General features: G+C 37.4%; 1 protein-coding gene across 5 annotated transcripts in view; it reads left to right on the plus strand.

Moving 5' to 3' along the window:
- Positions 1–25,705, plus strand: part of LAMA2 (laminin subunit alpha 2) — a 537,163-nt gene that overhangs the window by 338,780 nt on the left and 172,678 nt on the right. For 3 of the 5 annotated variants that reach the window (XM_070496423.1, XM_070496424.1, XM_070496425.1), the window contains exons 20-29: positions 3,607–3,713; positions 4,467–4,730; positions 8,911–9,091; positions 11,937–12,073; positions 18,449–18,685; positions 19,909–20,052; positions 21,002–21,181; positions 21,289–21,477; positions 21,559–21,692; positions 25,232–25,349. In XM_070496423.1, the coding sequence (XP_070352524.1) occupies positions 3,607–3,713; positions 4,467–4,730; positions 8,911–9,091; positions 11,937–12,073; positions 18,449–18,685; positions 19,909–20,052; positions 21,002–21,181; positions 21,289–21,477; positions 21,559–21,692; positions 25,232–25,349 (1,691 nt within the window). The remainder of the gene's footprint in view (positions 1–3,606; positions 3,714–4,466; positions 4,731–8,910; positions 9,092–11,936; positions 12,074–18,448; positions 18,686–19,908; positions 20,053–21,001; positions 21,182–21,288; positions 21,478–21,558; positions 21,693–25,231; positions 25,350–25,705) is intronic. The other 2 variants (XM_014847682.3, XM_070496426.1) reach the window with 1 other exon arrangement.

A 25,705-nucleotide genomic window follows, 5' to 3' on the forward strand; every position in this document is an offset into this window, starting at 1 on the left:
TGAAAAATCAATCTTCAGGCTGAGCAGGTTATGATATCAGCCCAACAGCTCATGTCTGCCGACTTCATTATGCAAGAAGGGACTCTTCTAATCGTTCAGTTGAGTACCAGGACCTGAAAAATTGTGGAAATCGCTGGAAATGTAGAGTCTGTTATTGCCTCTGCTGTAAACACCAAAGAGCTGGTAGAGTGCCCCATTTCAATAAGAAGTGTGTCTTTCTCTTCATAGATTTGGAAAATGAGTTCCAGCTTTTTGTCATTTAAAAGTGACAGTTTATTGAATCAAAAACAAATCACCCTCTGGAACAATTGGCATCTGTTAATACCACCTGTCAATCTATAAATTTTTTTAAAGCAAAATTTCCAGCAGGCTCAGAAGTGCCTTTAAATACTGTGGAGTTATAGCATCTGTATAAAATCGTAAGGAACTTAAGAAATTCTCCCGTTCAAACACGTTATCTAGGTTCTACTCTTTCTAGCTATGTGACCCTGGGCAAAACATTTGACCTCTTTGAGACCCAGTTTCCTCATTTACCTAAAGGGTCATAATTGTCTGTGGGGATGAAGGATCTAGCACAGAGAGAGTATCCAGTGAGGAGCCTAGGGCCTGGGGTGCTCCCATGAGGCAGCTCCTTGACAATGGTGCTCGGCTCCTAGTAGTCATGAGTGTCCGTGCTCCACTAATTTGAGGGTTAATCTTTTTGATGACCTCTTTTTCTATCTTCCAATAACCCCTTCCATAAAGTTGAGGAGATTGTTCTACTTATTTTGTTGTGGTAAATTGAGGATCTATGGCATGAAGTCTTAAGAACACGTAGAAGAATATGATATAAAACCATTTTTGAGCCATCACCCATTTTTATACCACTTGCCAAGAGGTATCGACATGATTATAGTTTTTAATGCTCTTCAGCATATAAAAATATAAGCAACTCCTTTACTATCTATTTTTATAAGTTTTCATAGATACAATAGCTCTTCTATGCATAGCTAGTAAATCCTCAAGAAAAGAAAACTCATAATAAACTATTTTAGTTGCCTCTAGATTTGTTCATGAAAAGTACACCACTACAAAGAAGTATATTTTGCTTTTTAAATTTTATGTATATTGTTTGTGTCTTACATCTCATTGGAGAATGCCAAGTAAAAATTCTATTTGCTTATGATATTTTTAAGATGACATTAATTTATGGTAAATTTAATCTTTTCTATTCCCCACTCTAAGTAAAAAAAGGGCTTCTAAATTATTTGAGATTTTAAAAATTGACATATAATATACATAAGAAACTCATATAAAGATATTATAAGTATGTACTACAATTCTAGTGTCCAAATGAAATGGATATTTAAGGAAAATATTTTCTTCAGGCTTTTCTCACACCTCAGCTATAGATTATCCTTAGGCTATCCCCTGAGGAAAATGACTGGCAGCTTCTTAATGGCCCCCCAACTAGTATCAAGTTAGCAGACACTGAAGGCCAAACTGCTGGAAGAAAAATCAAGCAATTTTTAGAAAAGCAGTGAAACTAAGTAGAACCTTGAGCTAGGTGAACAGAAAATAGCATAGCCTGACAGAGTAGGCACTTATAATGCATTTGTAAGTTGTGGTCAAATGAAATATCCAGAGACATGAGAAATTATTGTACAGAATCTACCAAAACCATCTCTGAACAGTCTAAATTCCCATGCCATCTCCCACTCACATTTTTCTTCTGGTAACAATACAATTATATGTATCATTAAAAATACACTTGTAGAGTACAGAGTGAGCCATTAATTACTGTTCTCTTTGTGAAAAGGCCACTTAATTTTTAGACTGATGTATTATATGTTTCAGAATAGCGTCAGTCAACTTCATAACACAGAAATGACAAAAGATTACTTAAACCAAATATATTTTCTATCTTTGGAGATAGTATATAAGCTGTAAAACCAAAGTGATTTTTTAAAATTTTAATGCTATATTCGTAACATACTAAGAAACAATGTTTTTATCTTTTACAGTTTTCTTTTCTTATTGAATGCATTTTATATATAACGTTATGTAAATTTAAGGTGTTTGAGTTCCTTCGATACATTCTTATATTGTAATATGATTGCTGTTGTAGAGATGTTTATCCTATTACATAATTATAGCACAATGTTGTTGTCCATATTCATTATACTGTGCATTAGATGTCTAGGGCTTACTTACTACTTTGCAAATTTGTACCCTCAAACAGTATCAATCTTATCCTCCCCCCTGCCCACCCCCTGGTAACCATCATTTTACTTCCTATTTTTTATGAGTTTGACTTTTTTAGATTCCACACATAAGTGATATCATACAGTACTTGTTCTTCTCTGTCTGAGCCTAATGTGCTTAAATGGCAGGATGTCCTCCTGTCTCATGGGTGAATAATACTCCATTGTGTATATACACCACATCTTTTTTATCCATTCATCCACTGATGGACATTTAGATTGTGTTCATATATTGACTATTGTGAATAAATGTGGAAGTGCATATATCTCTTCAAAATACTGTTTTCATTTCCTTTGGGTATATACCCAGTAGTGGAATTGCTGGATTGTATGGTGGATGTATTTTTATTTTTTTGAGGAATCTCCGTATTGTTTTTCATAGTGGTTGGACCAATTTACTTTCCCACCAACAGTGTGCATAGGTTCCCTTTCCTCCACATCCATTTGTCCATTTCTCCACAGCATTTGTTGTTTCTTGTCTTTTTATGATGGTCATTCTAATGGGTGTGAGATGATATCTCCTTGGGGTTTTGATTTACATTTCTCTGATGATTAGTGATATTGAGCATCTTTTCATGTACCTGTTGGGCATTTTGATGCTCTCTTTGAAAAAGTGTCTGCTTAGATCTCTGCCTTATATACTCTTCTAATCTTAAATATGTATGTATATATATACATGCACACATATGTATGTGTGTATAGACAACAATATATAAATACGTATATTTGTATTTCGCCTCTCAAGCTCCTTTTCTGAGCTAAACACAAAAACTGGCACATAATAAATAATCATTAAATTGAAAAAATTAATTAATGTTGCTTGATTAATAGTGGCATTAATATGCCAAGGGTGCTATTAATTTTGGTAATTTCTCAAAATTATTTTAGCTCTATAGACAGTATGCATTACTTATAGTGAGATCATGATATTTTAAATGTTACCACAGTGTATCTGTGAAGAAGTGAAACAGCTGGAGGAGTGGCGGAGAGAACATTTTCCTGGAGTCAGGGGCCTGAGGTTCTAGACTCGGCTATCTCACCTATATCATGTGGCCTTGTATGAATTATGGCTTCTTTGCATCTCAGTGTACTCATTCTCAAAACTGGAATAATAATGATGACATTACTATTGTAACAATGTATGATGTGCCAGGCACTGTGCTATGCTTTACATGAATCATCTCTACAGCTAGTAGAGTTGTAAGGATCACAGGATATAATGTTTAACAGAACACCTAGCAAATCAGAAAACATTCTAACGCTCAGTTGCCAGTGTTATCATCTGGGGGATATTTTTATTTAACAAGCCTATTAAGACTATTAGAAAGTTTTTCTCAACTACAGATCTCTCTTCTCTTTGCAGCTTGTCGCTGTAATGTCAACGGCTCCTTCTCGGAGATTTGCCACACTAGGACAGGCCAGTGCGAGTGCAAACCCAATGTGCAGGGGCGGCGGTGTGATGAATGCAAGGTAGGGAGTGGGAGCTGGCCGATGCATTACTTCCTCCTTGAAAATGTGTATTCGCTTTCAACGACATACGCCTTAGGATATTGAAAGAAGAAATCAAGATGATCTGATTCTACATGTAAAATTACTGTGATCCTTGAAATGTTTTTTCAAAATAGAACCACATTTTCCTACACTGGCATTTGACCTTCGACTTCTAGTTCCTTGGTAGTGAAATTGTGTGATATTTACTGCAATTCAAATGTTTCTGAAACAGCATACAAATTTTATCTCAGTCTATGAAGAGTAAAATACTCTTCTCTTTGTTTTTATGTTTTTGGCAGAATGAAATGGGTCACACCCTTTGCTTTTAGCAAAGACTTTGTTTTAGTTCCATCATTTAAAAGTTAGTTCCAGTGAGCTCTCTACTTAGCACAAAGTTTCAGTAGAGAAGCTAATCAAGGGATTTTTAGATACATCATTTTTCTAAAATGAAACAAAAATCAAAATCCGTTGCTCTCTGTTCCTGGACAGATTGCCTGCCTTCAGTATGGCGAGCACCTTGACTTTCCTCCATGAACGAGTGGATTCATGCTATCTCTTTCACACAAACACGTAATTTTGATGATAAAGACTGTTAAGCAGAAGAAGCATTTCTCAGATGTCAAACTGGCCTTTCTGTAGGAAGTTTGAAAATATCACCTGCTTCTATCCCTTGAATAATACTGTATGCTCTTTTTTTGTGTTTTTGTTTTATCTCTCTGTTGGCTTGTAAAGCCCAATATGTGGTGGGACCCAGAGAAGCGATTCTGTGTGTTATGTGACTGCAATCCCGTTGGCTCTGTGACTCCACAGTGTGATGTTAAAGGAAGATGTGTCTGTAAATCAGGCTTCATAGGGCAGCGCTGCACCCTCGGCAGGCAGGTGCACCGGCAGCAGGAGCAGTCACAGAGAGCGCAGCGGGTGCTGGCATCTCCCCAGAGGTGGGGGCTCAGCAGCTCCAGCGGGTGCCCTCGGGGAGCCTATCGGCCTGCGGCTCCGGTAATCCCAGAGGTGCTGCATGGCTGTGCCTGGGTGTGCTGTGTTCCTGTGCTGCGGCTGACCTCCCCCAATGGCATTTTACCAATAACAGTTGCTAAGTGTGCAAACTGCAAATGCGAAAACTAGACAATTCCTGATGAAACCTTGCCTTTTAAAAAGAGCTATCCGTGTGTTTTTCAAAGTATATTCAAGTTCATAGATCACAAAAGTTTCAATGAACTCTGGATATGTAGAAAACAAAGAAAAATGTATTTGTAGGCACCTACAATCTTCGAAGCAGAAGGAACCTCAGGCATCACTAGGAGCAAAGTCACTTCTATGAGTGAACAAATGGAGAGAAATCTAGCAAAGAAAGTGACTTACCCAAGAAAATTCAGCTCACTGATCTGACATGTCATCATAATTATTGACTTTGTTACATTTCCACATCATAATTTTGCTCGTGTATAGAACACACACAAGAAACATATTTTCACACACTATCCATGTACAACATACACAAAGAAAAGAAGCGTATTTCTGCTACAAAAACTTGGCCCCCTTCTCACAAGGCAGGACTAAACAAATGCTGGGAGGGAGGCCGGGAGAGAAGGAGGAAGGGAGGGAGGGAGGAAGGAGGGAAGAATAGGTCCATGGCCAAGTTGCAGGATAACAAGAGACAAGATTTGCCAGTGCAGAATCAGAGCCTGTGGGAGAGTTGAGGGTAGGGGATGGAAGAAGATGAAAGTAAAGTAAAAAGTAAAGAAGAAGAAGAAGAAATTCATGGTTTTATTTCTGGGCTCTTTATTGACATTTTAAGAAACGAGTTCTGTTATCAGACTGCCTCAGGTCAGTTCCCAGCCTCACCCCTACCTAACTATAGAAGAGCCCCTTAAATCTCTCTATAATTCAGCTTCTTCATCTGCAGTAGGACCCACTTCACAGGGTTTCTGTTGGCTTGGATCCTCCAAGGAGCAAATGCCAAGAGATTTACTGGGGGAAACAGCAATGAAAGACGAAGGGGGAGAGAGAATAGTATGAAGGGGAACTTCTGCTGCAATGCAGGTCTGACTGTGTGAAAGGAGAGAGGGAAGGAAAGATTGGGTAGAAAAGCCTCATTTGGTGCATTCTGCCAAAATCCAAAATTCTTGACGATGCCGATGGGAAGTAACCAAGCAAAATTTGCCCATGAGAGGAATCCTGGTTGGGGTAGAGTTTCTAGTACTTTATTGTAATCAGTCATTGACTGGAAGAAGCATGACCTGGTGTGAGCTCCTCCAGTGAATCCAGAAGAGTGGAAGTTGGAGCTGGTCCATCAGCAACACTCCCACTGCAGGTTCTCATGCAGGGAGATCTGGCCAGGAAGCTCCACGGCTGTTTCCAGGTAGTTGTGAGAACAGTGCATGAGACACGCATCCGGAGAGTTCTTAGTCAATGTTAGGTATTACTACTGTCGTTACTACTATTGTTACTAAATGAAGAAATCTTTAAAGAGATTATGTTTTGAGAAATAAATGCACACATTTAAAGTAAAAGAAAGGGACAGTAACTGATAAAAATATCTCCAAAATATAAATGTAGCAGAAACTCAACTCATTCGTTCTCTTTTCCTACATATCCTGCAGCACTGCTGTATGGACTGGTGTTTTGTCCTGAGATCGTTTTTGCCGCTAGGCAATATATGTGACAGAGAAGAGCATAGACTCTGAAGCCAGGCTGGTGGGTTTGGAATCCTGACCCCACAATTGGCTAGCCAGTGATCTTAGGCAGAGTACTAGATCTTTCTGTGCCTCGGTTTCACCACTCTGTAAAAAAGTGAGGATACTAACTATCTCCCAGGAGTCTTGAGGATTAAATGAATTCGTATTTGTAAAGGGCTTCAAACAGTGCTTGGCACACAGCAAACACAATATGTGAGTGCTAGTTGTTACTATTACCCCAAATGAGAATAATTTATGGGAGCTCCTCACACCTCCCGCTGAGACTACAGTCTCTGTCTCTCATGTTTCTTTTCCCTCATTCCTCTCCGTGGCTGACCAGGGATGTGTGCTCCTCAAATGGGCTTACTACAGGGGTCTTCCCTAGGCTCTGAAATAAATTTTTGACGCCAAGTTTATTAAGATTTTATCACTGAAATTTGGTAGTATTTATTTTGGTATAACTTAGACTTTAAAACTACATTATTTAAATATTTGAAAAGTACGGTAGAGACGTTTCTTTTTGTGTATTTCTTTACATAATCAACTTTAGAGTTTTTTAAAAAACTAATTATTCAGAATTTTATCTAATATTTTATTGATTTATTCATTAAAGATACATATATATATATATATGCTAAGCAAAGGGAAATTTAGGAACTAAAGATGGATGTAATGTACATTCTACTTCTATGACTCAGATATTTTTAAAAATACTGTTCTGGTATAATATGCTCTAGTCTTTTTTCTATGTATATATGTTTCTATTTGTGTGTGTCTGAGTGGTATGTGTGCCTTACGGATATGTAATTAGAATCATAGCGTATATATAATTTCATATTCTGCATTTTGGAAGTTTACTTAGTGCTATATCCTAAGCATATTCATATCATTAAAACTGCTTCAAAACAGCGTTTTAATGATTGCATATCATTTCATAGCATGAATGTATCATAATTTTATTTATTCAACTTTTTCTCTAACATTGAACATTTAAGTGTCTCTGCAGTTACTCACTATGATAAATAATATTGTAATAAGCATGCTCCCACTTTAACCCTTTTCCCAATTTCTGATTATTTCTGTAGGTCAGGTATCTAGAATTTTACATTAAATTGCTTTATATGAAGAAAAATATTATATGCTTTAGTTTTTCTTGTGTAGTTGAATCTAATTTCAAAATCATGCATTTAGGTCATTTGTTTGAACTGATACACACTTTCGTCTTTAATTATATAGTGAATCTAAATTAGAACTAGAAATAAAGTCAGCAGTAAATGTAAAGATTAAAATGATTATCAAACTCAATCCATTTTACATTTAAAAAACAAAACTATTCTTAGCTACAGTCATTTCAAAAGACTAATTTTCAGTATGATTTTGTTTTCTGGAACTTATTTTTAATACTCATTAACAATAATGGCGCAAATATCTAATGAGACTTATTCATTTCTCTTTGGGTGGCTCACACCAAGTAGCAAGATTTATTTTTACCAAGAAGTAATTATTAAGTCTAATTTTCCAAAATAGGAATTATTTTTACAGAGAAGTAATTACTGGGACTAATTTTCCAGATTAAAATATCATAATAATGTGACATACTTCTATTTTAAAAGACACCCCTGATGTACTTTAAGTAGGGTACGTGCTTTTCATGTGTCTAGTAGGAGTGATTTTTTATCCATCAGCATTTTTAACATAATCACTCTAGGTCTGATAATACGTATTTCAAGAAAGTCAGCCAAAGCTAGCAATGCTTGACCAGAGAAGGTTATTTGTTATAAATAGATAAGCAATATGCATATGAGAGCAATATGCATCAGAGAGTAAAAATTTCCCTTCATTTACCTAAACTGGTCCTTTCACACATGTTCTCACAAATCCATTTCCATTCTTAGGATGAAACCCAAAAAACTAGATGTTTGTCAAACCAATTATTTTGTTAGTGTAGGCATAAACTGTAAGTTATAATATGAGGCTTGTAGTGACGATTAGAAGTATTTATGGGTATATGACAAAAATTAGATCAAATAGAGGAAATAAGATTTGTTTTAACATGAGGCTGTAGGTCAATAATATTGAAAGCATTTTTACCAAGTAGAAGGATTTAATAAGATCTGAAAATAATCAATTCAGATTATTGGGAATGAAGCAAGAAAAATTTTCAATTAAAAGAGAAATGTCACTTATAGCTTATTTCCACACTGCTGTTAGAATCTTGGAAAGTATAGGGAAAGGCCGATGAAAATATAGCAGACTGAACAGTAGTGCCCTAATTCTGCCACTAATCTTGATGAAATTTCAAAGCAATTGAACTTTTCTCTTTGGATATTGTAGAAAACGTCCTTTAGATTAAATGACAGCAAATTGTCATCACATCAGTGAAGAATCTTGATAACCCACAGGCCCCTCGTTTCCCACCTGATCTTTTGGTATTGTGCCTCTTATTTCATAATGAATTCATTCATTTGAGTTTAATTTTTCTCCTTCCTCTTTAATGATAGCCCAAAACCTTCGGGGTACGATCAGGAAGGGGGTGTGTCCCCTGCAACTGCAATTCCTTTGGGTCTAAATCGTTCGACTGTGAAGAGAATGGTCAATGTTGGTGCCAGCCTGGAGTAACAGGAAAGAAATGTGATCGCTGTGCCCATGGCTATTTCAACTTCCAGGAAGGAGGATGCACAGGTCTGTAAATAACACTAAACCCTATACATTCATTCTCTGGTTTTGGTGTTTGGGCATCTGTAACAGTTTGTTCTTCAGGGTTCCCAGAGATTAAACAAAATGCACCTTGACAACAAATATATGAGACAAAATATTTAACCTAATAAGTAATGTATATTTATTTGAAATAAATTAACAAATGAAACAGATTGCAGTTTGAAGCACTGCCCTATAAATGCCTGTGCTTGCAAGTACTCAATAAAAATCCATCAGCAGATCCCATTCTGCTGTCTCCCTCCCTGTCTGTGACTCCACTCTGCCTGTCACTCAAAGGCCACTGCAGCTTGAAAGTCAAATGTTCAATTTTTCTGGTGCCAATGTTATCTTACTTTAAACTTTATTCCCAAGCTACTACAGTTCAACTTTTCATTTTCCTCTTGCAAAATTGGTACAAGGATCAGGAAAGTTAATATCTTTTTCTGGTAGAAAAAGTATGCTTTCCCCTACTTTCAGGTGCCTTGAAAATTGTGATGTTCTGGGAAAGAAACACATTGGCTCTAGATAGTTAGTTCACCAGACGGTGCAGGCAGGGGAGTCGAACCACGATTCCCACAGGCAGTGTCTTCGTATGCCCAACCACAGCGTTTCCACAAATCATGATTCAAGAAAATAGGAATTAGCACACTATAGATCAAAGTAAATAGTGAACATTAGCCTTGACTTATCTGTCACTAATTTGGAATTGATCCTATTCCAACAATCAGGTTGAATCTTTCCTTTGCTTACTAAACTCACCGATTCAACATTGATGATACACCTATAATCTCAGCACCATGATAAATGCATGGTAAGATTTTAAGACGTTGTTATTGACTCTTGTAGCAAATTCATGTGAGAAGTGGCAGAAATAATGTCTGGAATTATTTTAGAAATCAATACTTTTCAGATATTCTCAACCACTTTTGATATACAGTTTTTATCATAAATTAAGCCATTGTAACTTATTCTGAACGTTGCAGTTGTAGATCCTCTGGGAATCTGTATGTGATCTCTAAGCCAATATCTGTATTTACTAGAAAATCATAAAGCTGCATTTTAAAATATACTCTATTCTTTAAATCCAACTCTCACTAACGTTTTCACTTAATGTGAATTAATGAAAGACACTATACATTCAAATATATCCATTAACAGAAATTATAAAGGAGAACAGGAACACTATTTAAAATTATGAAATGGTGATGATATTTTAGAAATGCAGACTTAGTACCATTAAAACCCAGAGAAACAGAACAGAAAAACAAGCACAAAATAGGCAGGATAGCTTTATGTCTGAGAACAACACTGTCACCAAAGAGCTTGAATTTGTTTAGTGGTCCCACCAGTGACTCGTTAAGTGACTCCGAATGAGTGAAGTGGTCTCACTGTTACTCTGTAAAATTTATCTATTAAATCAAGAAAATAATAGTATCTACTTCACTGGGTTTTTGTAACAATTAGTTAATGGCTATAAAATATTTATAGTAATGCCTGGCACCTAAGTGCTCTGTAAGTGTTTATCATTATTATTAGTATCATTATTTCTTTATTAGTATCATCAACTGCGGTAAACATTCCATTTTGGTGGGGGAAAACGAGCTAATTACTCAAGGCTTCTTTCTCTTCAGTGTTATGAGTCCACTGAAGAACGACTTAGAGAATTTCTGTTTGCACGTAATGATTTCAACTGTCCCAAGATGTTTTTTAGCCCATAAATTTAAGCATACTGTAAATTACTTTTCTTCTTAATGAATGGCACATATAAAATAAATCTTTTGGCTTAAAATTAGCAATAAAAATAATAAAAACAACAGCTAATGTTTATTTAGTGTTTATGTCAAGTATTGTGCTGAGCATTTTTCACAGCTGGTATGGAATGCTGGGAGCAGTGATAACTGTGATCCCTTAAAAAAGTGAAATTAATCAAATATCCTAAATGTATTCCATTAAAAAGATTAATCACCTTGTAACCAGTTAAAAGGCTTCTTATAACATTAGTCTTCTGTTTGAATCTATTTCTTTAGTGTTTCTTCTCTTGCTTTCCCTTCTTTGGTATGAAATTCCACACTAAAACATCTTCAGTAGCTGGGTCAACTGTAGCTAATAAGTGGCATACATTCCTTGTCTTCAATGTTCTGAAGATCTTCCCAAATCTTATTTTTGCATCCTTTGAGAAAGTGCCATGGATAGGTATGTTTGCACTCTTCATATATGGCATCATAGCTAAGAAAATGAAAAAAATCTATTGAAAAGAAATAAGGCAGGTGGTAAATAAAACTCAAAAATATATTTTTATATATACAGTTCTATAATTCAACTATTTTTAAATATTTGCAAAACTGAAATATCTTGATGTATGCCATTTATAACTATATACATGATATATGGAATTTAAGAAGCATATTAAGCTTCTTCGTTTTATTGCAAATCATAGTCATCGACAGGAAGGAAAGATTAATCTGTACATCCTAGAAAAGTCAGTTATGAACTTAAATATAGAAATAAAATTTTAACCTTATAGTATCTAGATATAAGGTAATACAGTTAACATGGCAACTGATACATCAGTTCTGTCTTTCCCAAAACAGTTGAAAAGCTAAAAATACTTTACCTTTTGAAGTTATTAAATGAAATATAACATATATTTATTGAGCAAATCCTCTGTGAAATACACTGTACTTTGGTATAAAAGATGAATGAGGTATGTTTTCATTTTCAAGGCCCCTTAACCATAGTATGGAAAATAAAACAACACAGATCACAGCACAAAACTTAACATTTTATGTCAAATTTTTACTTTTTCTTTTTTTCCCTTTCACCTGTGAAGCTTGTGACTGTTCCCATCTTGGTAATAATTGTGACCCAAAGACAGGTCAATGCATTTGTCCTCCCAACACCATTGGAGAGAAATGTTCTAAATGTGCACCTAACACCTGGGGCCACAGCATCACCACTGGTTGTAAGGTGAGTAAGTCACTTTATTTTATCTAATAATGTTTTTTAAAGATTTTTATTTTGATAGACCTCTGTAGTTGGGCATTTCAAAATCCAATATTATATTACACAACAATCTGGAACTATCACTATGGAGTGATTGCAGATATTGATCCATAGCTTACATTTTACTTGTGGGAAAGAGGATGAAGTAAGTACAAATTTATGCAGCTTCATCCATGATACCTACCAAAAAAAGGAAAAAGAAAAAAAAAAACAAGAAATTTTATAATAAAACCAGAAACAGCTATAATATCATACTTAGACACAGTGAACTATTTCTGCAAAGTACAAGGAAATTAGGAACTAATTAAAGGAATTTGCCAAAAACTATAGGAATTGCCCTTAAATTATCAGTTTCCAGGAAGTTGTTGAGAGGATTCTGAAGAGTCTTATTAACAACATTTAGTCTGGAAAGCTCCTCATATTTTTCCGTGGGTGGACCATAGTGTAGTAAGATCAGACCCACATTTAGAGAAATCTATCCTGCATCTGGATGGAAAGTAACTTATAAGGCAGGCACAGAAATATTGTTTAGAGATGACAGAAGCTTGGACCCAGTTAATGAGCCTCCGCAAAGGTGTCGGGGGCAGGCGACTTTATAGAACGCTTAGGCTGATATATCTTCTGGGCTGATATATCATGTTCAACTCAGAGATTTAGGCGGTAAGAAAGAGAAAGCTTAAGGATGACTCCCAGGTTTTGCTTTGCAACAGAGTAGATGATGCTGGCGGGATTATAGGAGGAGAAGCAAGTTCAGGATGGGAAGGTTATGAGTTCAAGTTTTTGTCAGCTTGTTGTGAGGTGTTAACTAAATAAAATACAATTCCCACATTGAAAGTGATGAGTTCTGACCAATGACTACAGTCCTCCTCCCATCCCTTGTGCCCCTTTGCAGACTCCTTCTCCTCACCCTCCACTCGGCACCAGGAAGCTACTGTCTTGCCTTCTGTCACTATAGTTTTACCACTTCTACAAATTCACATGAATAAAGTCACACTCTATATTGGTGTTTGGGTTCTTTTGTTTGTTTTTTGTGGGGATTATATTTGGTCTGGCTTCCTTTACGTAGTATAATTCTTTTGTAATTCATCCATACTGTTGCATTTATCTGTAGTTTGTTCTTTTTAATTGTTTAATAATTTTCCTTTGTATGATATACTATGGCTGGTTTACTTATTTGCCATTTGATGGGCACTTGGATAATTTCCAGTTTGGGGCTATTATGAATAATTTTGCTATGAACGTTAGTGTATAAATCCAAAGCACAAGAGTAGACATACGTTTTTGTTTCTCTTCACAAGAATGCTCCATACCCTTGCCAACACTTGGGGTTCTAAGTCTTTTTAATTTTAAGCATTCAATTGGGTGTGTGTTCATATCTTTGCATTTCTTTAGTGCCTAATGATATTGGGAATAATTTTTTTCATTTACTTGTCATTCATATGTCTTTTTGGGTGAAGTGTCCATACAAATTTTTTGCCCATACATTCTAACTGCCTCAGCTACTCCAAACTCTACTCTGTTTCTCAACTCAGCTGTAGTGCTGGGCTTCCACTGGGTTCCCATCTCTGTGTTGCAGCCTAGAAACTGCCTTTGTGTTCTCCCTCATTCATTTTCCTCCTCTCAGAAAACACAGTTCTGTGCTTCCTGTTATCCAATGTCTGAAAACAGTTGTTTCTTGGTTTTCATCTTTTTTGTGGTTTTTTTTTTTTTGGTCCTGTAGTTTAAGAGCTTAGAAAAGGGGAGATGAAACATGTAAGTGCTATAAAAACTAAGAAGAGACTGTTTAAAAAGAAGGACTGATCTTTAGTACCTAATACAATACAGAGGTCAGTAGGGTTAGGGCTGAAGTGTGCCCATTAAATTTAAGGGCAATACATAAAGGCATTTTGATGTTAGTGGGAGTCATGCCAATTGGTCACACTGAGTTGAGGAATTTTGGAATATGAAGACCAAATGTGACCTGTTTGCCTCCCCGGTAGTACCCTGGAGAGATGAAAATGATTTTTTCCCCTGAGTTAGCACTCATGTGGAGTCTAACCATCTTTACATATATGATAAAACACCTGAATACACTGGTCTAAAATACACTGATCTGAAGGAAAACAAGAGTATTGGTGATTGTTCATGGAAGTTCAGTTATCTGATTTCAACTAGACACGTGATTAAAAAAATTAAAACTAGACAGCGCACTCATTTTTCTATTGCCAAGAGCACTATTAAATTTGAGAATCCCATAGAGCTACATTTTGGGAAACAAAACAAAAATTTATCTAAAGTTCAAAAGTTTTTTGATGAGTATGAGCAATGCTATAAGTTTCTTTGGCTGACGTTTTGCATTTTCAACTTTGAATCCAACCTTCTGCCGCATCCCTTGGACTCATGAATAAGCCATAAGGAAACTTATGAGCGATCCATTCTATCTGTAAAATTCTATGATGTGGCCAAACTCTATTGAAACACCTGAAATTGAAGCTGATCTCTAATATTCAGGATATAAATTAAGATGGAATATAAACCAAGTTTCTAAAAGTTATATGTTTGATACCATTATGTTTACTGATCATTGAATAAACATTATATTGATTGCAGTTGATTGAAATTTTTTGATTACTTTGAATCACTGTTAAAAATCTAAATTTCTAAATAGCTAGATGCTTCATCATTATGAACAATTGCAAAAATGGATAGGGTCCCCACAAATATTTATGAACATCTTTTTTACTATTTGAAACACTTGAATGACTGTAATCTAAATGAAAAGTGATGTGAAATTTATAGGCTCTTTCTTTGTGTCATGGATAATTTCCCTGTGCTGAGGTGTAAACACACACCATTTGAGCTTTTATTGAAGTAGAATACAAAGCCTGCCATCTTTCACTAGCAGGGGAATAGTGCATAAATCCTCTATTGCTTAACAAACATTATATCTAATTATAATTTGTCTGATGTTAGCTATACTGCTATCTAAACATATGGTTAATGGTCTTATTTATTCTCCACTATAACTTTCTGAATAAACTTCCTGATTTGGAAAGGTCTCAATGTCTATTTGTACTGTCAACCAGTCCTTGAGAATTAGTGCTTTGGTTTTACACAGTAAATTGGGTAGCAGACATTTCATATTTTAGTTAAAAGTCTCATAAAACATTTAAAAATTCATTACATGATTCTAGTTTTCATAACATATCAGAATTTTCTATTTCTGATGATGGCCCATTTTGTTTAAGTGAGTCAAGGAAAAATTATTTAAGCGAGTAAGTCAATCATCCTTATTTTAAATATTCTACATCTGATATTCCATAAAGACGTGTTTTTCGGGATTATGACAGTGGGTTTTTCTATGCCTTGGAAACCATGTCCATATTTGTAATATACTAAATAATAACATGTTAGGTCTTTGGGTTTAAAAGCACTTTTAGTAGCATCCCCCATGCAGCCCTTTTTACTGGATGGCAATGAATAGAAAAAGACTTAATCATAAAGACACCAAAAATAAGACCTGGTGATTATTTTAATATCAGAATTTGGGAAGATATTTCACCAAATATTTAAAGAGGAAAGAGATGACAGAAGAGAAACTGGTGATTGTACATTACATTCGAGAAAGAGTAGTCCCATAAGTACACAACAGCTGGCGGGAGCGGACGCAGGAATACCTCCAGTAGGGATGGATATAAGAATTCAGCCGAGCAATGAAAGTGTGAGAAGTATAATGTAAGATCTAACTAGACTTGGATCTGTGAATTTGGCAAATTGCTATGCACATAAGTCTGTTCTAGAGCTGTAGATCTGGGAAGGATAATAGCACAGCATCAAAAAGAGGTCACAGACAAAATGCAAACATCGTGTGGTGGTAAACTCAAACACAGAGAGATGGTACTCACCAGGGTACCAAGTCAGGACTACTTGGGAGACGGAAACCACACTGGTTATTTAAACAGGGAAAGTAGACAATAAAGAATAGTTAACTGGTGGAAAGTGGTTAGTTACTATAAAAGAGAGATATAAGGGGTCCTGAAGTAGCTGGTACAAAACAACAGCTACTACTTCTCGGCTGAGGGAGGGTGAACAGTAAAGGAGCTAAGGACTGGGACGGGACATTCCCCTCTCCCCCGCCCCCCAGCAAGGCTGAGGTTCTGACATCTTTGAGGAAAATGTGACTACCACAGGAACACACAGCCTGCTCATGGTAAAACAAAAACAATCACCAAAAAAAATCTTGCCAGAGTTTGGGGTCAAGTGCTGGGCCATAGAAGCTGCCCACCATTGTTGGAGAATGTGAGCATGCTGAAGCTGCTTAGAAGCAGCCTGTCGTGGTTAGAGTGTGTGTGCAGACCACAGCTACTCAGAAAGATGCCTAGGGAACAGTGTGGTCTGAGGGCACAGATAGAATTCTTTCTGGGCCCCTGGGCTCTCATGCTAAATAGTAAAATAATGATAATGACAATAGTAATAAAGGTAAGAACCCAGGACAGACGTGTCTTCCCACCACTTTGGCCTTCCCGCCTCTAGGGCCCTCTGCTGACTAAGCCTAACGTTTGGCTACCTGGCTGCAGGGAAATGTCTAGGGGTCTAACTACAGTATCACAAAGCAGGGCAAGGAGAGTGAACTTAGAGCTCAGAGACAGTAGAGTGATCATTGGCACAGCTGCTCTCTGAAAAGGATTTATTCCAAAATCCTAAATGACATTTGAGAAGTCCACTTGGCGTTTTCATTCAACTGCCAGGAGATATGAGCTCTGTAAATTAAGAGCAGAAAGCCTTAAAAGAATACAAGATGAAGAAACACGGGGACGAGCAGAAATTAAAGATGAGTGAGATGAAGTAAAGAAATTATTGAAAAGAAGCTGAAAATGCAATAGTGTAATTAAAATAAGCATTGGTGGTACAAACATACACTAGAATCTTCACTGTGTAAAATTGGCGCTTTGAAATGCAGAACAAATTTGAGAGGCAAATAGGAAAATAACTACAGAAGTCATTAGGATATTATAGATTTAGCAGAAAGGCAAAAATGATATACTTTACAAATTATAGGTGATCCTGAAGAAGAAAACTGATCAATTAGAACAGAAATAAAAATAAAAAACAAATTTGAAGAAATAACATTGAATCAAAAAATTATTGGAGGCCGGCCCTGAGGCTGAGTGGTTAAGTTCGATGCTCCGCTACGGCGGCCCAGGGTTTCTCTGGTTCGGATCCTGGACACGGACATGGCACCGCTCATCAGGGCATGCTGAGGCGGCATCCCACATGCCACAACTAGGAGGAGCCACAACTAAAATATATACAACTATGTACTGGGAGGGTTTGGGGAGAAAAAGCAGAAAGAAAAAAAAAGAAAAAAATGAAGATTGGCAACAGGTGTTAGCTCAGGTGCCAATCTTTAAAAAAATAGAAAATTTTGTTCTCAAACTGAAGGAACTCACCATGTTCCAGTAAATTAATTTTAAAAGACTTAAACTCTAAAAATGTCTAGCAAAATTTTGAATTACATAAATGAGAAAATCCTACGTATGTCTGTCTAGGAAGAAGAAAAAGGTGACCAGCAAAGCACCTCAAATCAGGCTCGTCTGTAAAACTAAAATGCCAAAAAACAGCATCCTCAATGTCACTTGTCTAAGTCTTCTCTAGCTTCCCCACATCTGGTTTGATGATCCGTCCATGTTCTCAGAGCATTCTGCTCTTCCCAGATCATATGGTGCTTATCCCATTGCCTTGTATTTGTATATTTACTTGTCTCCCTCTGTTAGACCCTGACGGATGCCTCTACATAACTGCTGTAAAAAGGAGACTATAAGGTAAAATGACTTTGTCTAAGTTCAATCTTTGAAACAGAAAGTGTTGGAAGAAAACCCATACCTAACTCCTCCTTGCCACAAAAAGACAGAGAAAGGAGTTGGCCCCTCTGTGGAGTGGTTAAAATTCTACGCACTCAGCTTGGGTGGCCCTGGTTCGTGGGTTCACATCCCAGCATGGACCTACTCCACTCATCAGCCGTGCTGCGAAGGCATCCCACATACAAAACAGAGGAAGACTGGCATGGAGGTTAGCTCTGCAACCATCTTCCTCACCAGAAAAAAAAAAAAAAGAGAGAGAAAACACATTTTTTTTCTTATTCCAAAGCATTATGGTTTCTGGACACATGTGTTTTAGCAAATACGGGAAGCAATTTTAATGTTACGTTCACGTATGTTTCCCAAGTGACTAAACGAGAAGAGGATGAAGGATATAATAGACACATGATTAATCTGTGTTTAATGGCAGCATAGAAACATTAGAATTAAAATTTTAAGAGATTTCCTATCTCACTGGTTCCTGTTTTTCTCTCCTCTTTAGGCTTGTAACTGCAGTACGGTGGGATCCTTGGATTTCCAGTGCAATATAAACACGGGCCAATGCAAGTGTCGTCCAAAATTCTCTGGCACAAGATGTACAGAGTGCAATCGAGGTCACTGGAACTTCCCTCACTGTACTGCCTGTGCCTGCTTCCTGCCTGGGACTGATGGCTCGACCTGTGACTCAGAGACCAGAAGATGCTCCTGCGTCGATCAGACTGGGCAGTGCACTTGTAAGGTAGGTGCTGCCGAAATACAGGAAGGAAAAGCCTCACTGGATTCTGTTTCCACTGCTCAGTCTTAACTTCATTCACCATAAATTACTCCTGCTTCGTTACGCTAAACAAACAGACGGATCAACAAAAACTCATTGCCAGACGGTGTTTTTACTGATGCGTGTTCACTGGCATACACATAGCACCACTTTTTAAGAACTTCTCATCAACCAAAACCTAACTTTTTTTTCTAGTTGGTAGAGGTGCCATGTTTTCAATGGTAAAGTTAAATTTTTCTTTAAATATTCACTTTGCTTAAACAAGAATAATCTGGGAGGGAAAAAAAGGCAGTTTTCTTAAGCATCATCAGAGAAAATCACAGCTAAACAATAAGACTGATAAGAAACTATTTCTCTTCAAATTAATCCGCAATCACTGTACACTGGAAAATATATTTACTGCTGTGGAAGTTTAGTAAAATCTCGTCATGTATAAACACTGACATTATAAACAGTGACTATGTGCAAATTTCGGCCCTCGTTACTATTGTTAAATGATGTAGAAAAACAGCCAATTAAAAAAGATGAGGGATTTTTTTTCCCTCTTAGACATTTCTGAAAAATCAATCCCAGGATAAATGCAGTCAAGAAAAAATCTACACAAAGAGAGACAGAGGAGACAGGAAGATGAAATCCAGGGAGTGATGGCTAAAACAGGCTCGAGAATTTAAGAAAATGGCAGCTTCTGCCATTAAGGGCAAAACACAAGATACAATGTTGCACTATTACATACTATAATTACGGTAATGCGTTATGTCTAATGCAGGTCATCTGTGTGTATATACGTTATATGATTATAATTATGTACATCTACGTTTTAATACACTGCCTGTGTTTTACAACTTTGCCTCATGCCACCGTCTAGGAATCAATATTTTCCTTTGTTTTTAAATTCTCATGATGCTTTCACATCGCTCACAGCAGAATTGTAGGCAATGTGCTGCTTAGATTTAGAAAACAATATATACCATGCTTAGTCATGTACTCATGTATAAATGAAGCACTTTTCAGACCCATGAAATCCTAACAGTGAGATTAACTATGTATGCCGTATGAGATGTGAGTCTAATACTCAGCATTCTTTCCTTTTTTAATTTTTTTTAAAATGTGCTCTTGCTATTCGTTCTCAAGTTTATTTCTCCCATAACTTCCCCGTTATGAACTCTGAGGACGCTCATCTTTCTCAGGTGAATGTCGAAGGTGTCCACTGTGACAGGTGTCAGCCTGGCAAATTCGGACTCGATGCCAAGAACCCACTTGGCTGCAGCAGCTGCTACTGCTTCCGCGCTACTACTCAGTGCTCCGAAGCAAAAGGCCTGATCCGCACGTGGGTGAGTGAGGAGCTGCTGGGCTGTGTAATGGTCTAATGTCAGATCCTGCTGGCGCTTTTAGCCAGGCACTGAGAGCTGGGAGGGAAAGGGAAAACATTTAGGGAACCTTTTCCCCTGTGCACGTTCAGAAACGATAAACAGGCCACATGCCAATAGACAGGTGGAGTAAATGCCTTCTTTCGCCTTCCTTGAAAGCAGTTCATTTATTGTTGATAAAGAAATAGATGCCGAGCGAAAAAGGGAGGCATGCTTTGGGATGGCAAGACGCTGCCTTCTGAAGAGTGAGGGCACCAGAGCACAAATGCTGACACATGCTAGTGAAGCAATGATGAACCAGAACTTGTTGCACGTCTATTCCAGCCAGCCTTGGAGAATCGTAGACTTTTAGGGTAGAAGCATGTTCATTTTTACTTTCATTTTCCTTAACTCTTCTTCTTCTTCTTCTTCTTTTTTTTTTTTTTTGGTAAGGAAGATTGGCCCTGAGCTAACATCTGTTGCCAATCTTCCTCTTTTTGTTTGAGGAAGATTGTCTTTGAGCTAACATCTGTGCCAGTCTTCCTCTATTTTGTATGCAGGACACCGCCATAGCATGGCTTGATGAGCAGTGTGTAGGTCCATGCCTGGGATCCCAACCTGTGAACCCTTGGCCTCCAAAGCAGAGTGTGGGAACTTAACCACTACACCCCTAGGCTGGCCTCTAACTCTTCTTACTTTTAAATTCTACTTTTTATTAGTGTGAAAGACTCAAGTTTTCAAAGATGTTGTGGCTTTCACGATGCAAACAAACCAGACGTGCCGTCCTTGCTCACTATGCACAAGTTCTATTTCTTGTGAGAACACTCATCACAATGGGGATGGCGCTGAGATAGACATGCAGTCCACCACTCCAGTTTAAAGAGTGCCCACAAGACCAGGACTCAGCCCCCTGCTGTGTTTTGATTCCACACAGGTGACTCTGAAGCCTGAGCAGACCATTCTGCCCCTGGTGGATGAGGCACTGCAGCACACAACGACCAAAGGCATTGCTTTTCAACACCCGGAGATTGTTGCAGACATGGATCTAGTGAGACAAGATCTCCATCTGGAACCTTTCTATTGGAAACTTCCAGAACAATTTGAAGGAAAGAAGGTAAGGACAAGAACTTTGAAGTCACTAAGAATGAAGTAAAATATGTTTTTGGAATGCTGCCATTTGCAGACTTATCTAACTTCTCATTTCTCATTTGATTTTGTCAGCTAATGGCCTATGGTGGCAAACTCAAGTATGCAATCTATTTTGAGGCTCGGGAAGAGACAGGTTTCTCTACATACAATCCTCAAGTTATCATTCGAGGCGGGACTCCTGCTCATGCTAGAATCATCATCAGGCATATGGCTGCTCCTCTGATTGGCCAATTGACGAGGCATGAAATTGAAATGACAGAGGTAAGGTTATTAAATTTTTGGTGCAAGGATGCCTATGGTTTCGTGCTCAGTTTTGTCAAAGTGGTTTGTTCTTCTTAACAGAAAGAATGGAAATATTATGGTGACGATCCCCGAATCAGTAGAACTGTGACCCGTGAAGACTTCTTGGATGTTCTGTATGATATCCATTATATTCTTATCAAGGCTACTTATGGAAATATCATGCGACAAAGCAGGTAAACTATAATGGAAAATATCCAAGTGAAGTTCTTGTTCTAGAGTCTATAGGGAAGATCAGGAAGACATTACAAAGGAAAGAATTAAAAGGGGTTGGTCTCAGAGTGTGGTGACAGAAGACAAGGATGGCTTCCAGATCACCTGGTAGAAGTTACTCCCATTCCCCAAAAAGGAAAATAAGATGGGAAGCAAGCTCAAGGGGAAAAAGTATTGAATTCACTTTAGACATGCTGAGTTTAAAATGCCAGTCAGAAATTCAGAAGATGTCCTGTAGGTCGGAGATGATTAACTGGTGTGTTATAAATAGGTTGCAAGATTGCTGAAAAAGTGACGTCCCTCAGCCCTCGGGGGAATTAGGCAGGGTCAGGTTTCTTCCAACCATGAGCATTCCTATCTGTTCACCCCTGTGTGCCATACTGTATTGTCATTTTTCCAATGCATTATGATGTGAAAGGATTGGGATTCATGTTGAAAAGAAAAGGACACAGAATAACAGCAAGATTGAATGTGGCATCATGGAAGCCAAAGGATGTGAATACTTCAAGGGAGTATTCAGTGTTTTCATATGACCCAAAAAGGACAATTAAAGGAAAGTTTTCTGAGACTGACACTTAAGACCACTCTGGTGACATTCACAATACCAATTTCAGTGGAGTCCTGGGCAGAAAGGGTCTCAAAGTTTTGAGGAATGAATGAGACACAATGAACCTAATATTATGAGTATAAACTATTGTTTTCCGTGAACATAACTCTAAAAAGGAGGAATGAGATAGTGTTAAAGTTCAAAGGATGTTTAATTTGAGAGAGAAGCAAGCATTTTTACAGAGCATGGGGGAAAGAAATTAGTAGGAAGATATACATCAAAAATGACAGAATAAACAGAAAATAAACAATGGAGAAGTCAAGCGAATTCAAAATCCTGAGCACGCATGGTCATGTTCCCTGAGCGGAAGGGACAAGGTATCCAATGAGATCAAATGAGGAATCACAAGGAGGTAGGTAAGTTTTATACCCTGGAGGCAGCAAGTTGGGTGGAGTTCATACACATAGTCTCAATTTCTCTGGCCTGTTAGTTTCCCTGTTACATCCTGTAAGAATACGGAATCAATAGATGTTTGGAAAGAATCCTATATGATAAGTTAGTTAACCAGTGCAGGAAAACAAAACAAAACAAAACAAAATGACGAAGCCTCTCATTGGCCAAGCAATGAATATAAAAATACCATATTTCCAATGTTTATGCTGTACTAAACATATAGCAGAAAATCCTTTTCTTTACTGCAGAAGATCCATATTGTTGATTGTGTCAAAAGTAAGGACTTTTGGTAAAAGAATAAATCAAGGACCAAAATTCGCTTTCAAATCTGTATTCCTTTGGTTTCCTTTTCATATTTCTAACTTCTCACAGAAGATTATTTTTATGTGAAATAATGAAATAGCGTGTACCAAAAATATACTGTCAGCTATCTTAATTAATTTTCGAATATGAAATAAAAATCAGGTGGGAGAGCCAAAGCAGGTGTGCATGTCATAGAAGACAGCAGGTAACTTTGTGAGAGTGCAAATATGTCATTTTGCAAGTTGTTCCATGCTACAGTAAAAAATTTGGTAGTACAAGAACGTTTGGTTCGTGGAACTGATAGAAGCAATGGTGTCATCCATTTCTCCTTGTACTTTCTTTGCTGCTTTCACACCAATTCCATCTTCCTACACTGTGAGGTTTTCTTTTTTTCCCCAGAAGTCTCTTTCTTTTCTCACCTTACTTCAATACCTCACGAAATAATATCCTGTGGCCTACCAGATCATGTTTTGAAATTGGAATAAATACATACTTCACTTTTTCTAGGCTCAATAAAAACTAGAGTCATCCTCTAGAAAGAATAAGAACAAATAGAACAGTGGATAAACACTTGGGACAGTGGAATTGTGACAAAGGTCAAAAATACCTTTGAATCTTCTCCCCAAAGTAATTACGACATAACCTTGCAATTTTATTGTTACAAGTTTAAATAGTCTCACAAATAGTGAGTGTAAGAGTTCTACATGTGGTTTGAGATTCAGACTTTGTACATTTCGTCAATGCTGACATTTTCTTTTTCCTTGACTGTCTTCTCTTACATTTATTTGAAGGACATCATAACTTCCTGTTTCAGTATTCATTTGAAGAGAAGCCTGAATTTGGCCAAGTCCCTGATTCAGGCAAAGCAGTTGCTCTCCAATCCCCTGAGAAAAAATGGTGGTTTTTGCAGAACCATTGATAGAGAGATATTGCGGAAATATCTGTCCTTGGTACTGTTCAAGTATCACTTGGTTTTTAAATACTAGCTAGTCTTTTGTGTGCATGCACGTGTGGGACATGCATGCACAGGAGAAAGGAAGGTGACTCTTCAAGTTATAAAATACCATGAGATGCCAGCAGAGATGCGTTGTCAACAAACACCAAATTACCTTCTTACTCCCACAGAGAATCAGGGGAACATAAGCTCCTCTTCTTACAGGAGGGGAGCTGTTTGTTTACAGCTCACGGCCACTAAGTGTCCTATAAGGAGGGGAGAGTACAACTGAATTTGAACTGAACGTGTGTTCCATAAAGGGTGGTTGATCTGAGTGCAGATTAGTATGCCAGCGAAGCTACAATGGGCATCCATAATTCAGTGTCAATAAAACCTACCTATGCTTGTTATAAAGTTTATGATTCAAGCTCCTTAAGCTATTGGAGGTGACTTTTATTGAAGCAAAACTATTCATTGTCTCATTTAAAAGTTTATTTGCAGAACATTTCATGTTACCAGTTAGTCAGTCATGAAATAGTCTGAGTTTATGGACTGCATATATTTTTTAATGTATAATTTCAAATTAATGGAAAGGGTATCAATATTTTCACTGGGAATAATTTTTTTTTTCAATTATAAGGACCTTTCCACCTATAGGAAGGGGGAGTTAAGTTACTTGAAGGATCTTTTAAATAAAATTAGCAAAATACTAAATTTGAAAGGTTCCCTATCCTCGGAAAGAAATCAATATTGTTAGATTATGCCTGATTGTTGTTTCCTAAAGTTCTTGAAAGGACGTTTGGAGACTCAAGAGGAAGAAATCAGGGACAATTGTAAATTAAAAGCAATTTCACCAATGACTACCAGCGATATGCTAAGGGGGAATGACCTTGGATTGTCTGTTTGAAAGAATATAAATGTCTAATTAACTGACCATGTCTACCTGAAGCCACTCACATTTTAAAAAGTGGGGGAAAAAGTCTTTGTAATAACTTCTCAACAGGACATCAGGCATCTAATTTACTAAGCTCCTTACAATTTATGTGAGTATTTTGCTAATATGTAATCTCAACCTTTGAGGAAGCAACGTTGCAGTAATAAGATGTGGCCCGTGAGCCCCAGGATTTTAGGCAGCTTCAAAACATTAGACCAAGCTTGAGAGTATTGGCAAAAACCTGAGGAGACTCTTCTTGCAGGATTGAGTGCTTGCTAGGTGCGCTTCATTTTCTGACGTGATCATCTAAGTGCACACTCACTGTTTTCAGGATTTCTGAAATCTCAATGGAGGTAGCTGAACAAGGACGCATAACACCAGAGACTCCTCCTGCTCGCTTGATAGAAAGATGTGATTGTCCCCCGGGCTATTCTGGCTTGTCCTGCGAGGTAAGCTGGCTCCTCCCAGCCTTCTTAAGCTCAACTCACTGAACCAGCCCAATGGAAATACTTCCAGAACCACCTTTGCTGCCATCAGTTTTACTTTCATGCATACCATTAACCTCTTTTCTTTGCTCTTCCACTCACAGTGTGAGACACAGTAAGAAGGATGCTATTGCTCCCTAGAAGTAGGAATCACAACTGAAGGGATATATTTGATAAAAAGTACAAGATTTGTGAAAATATGGAAGAGTGAGGAAATAAGAACGTTTTATAAGGCCCGTTTATTATAACTGGTCTATTCTCTCGGCACCACCTCGGATCAGTTAGAGACACTTAAACTGCAGTCATTATGAGATGGGGTT

Source organism: Equus asinus, chromosome 24 (genome assembly GCF_041296235.1).
Source record: "Equus asinus isolate D_3611 breed Donkey chromosome 24, EquAss-T2T_v2, whole genome shotgun sequence".
NCBI classification, from domain to species: domain Eukaryota; kingdom Metazoa; phylum Chordata; class Mammalia; order Perissodactyla; family Equidae; genus Equus; species Equus asinus.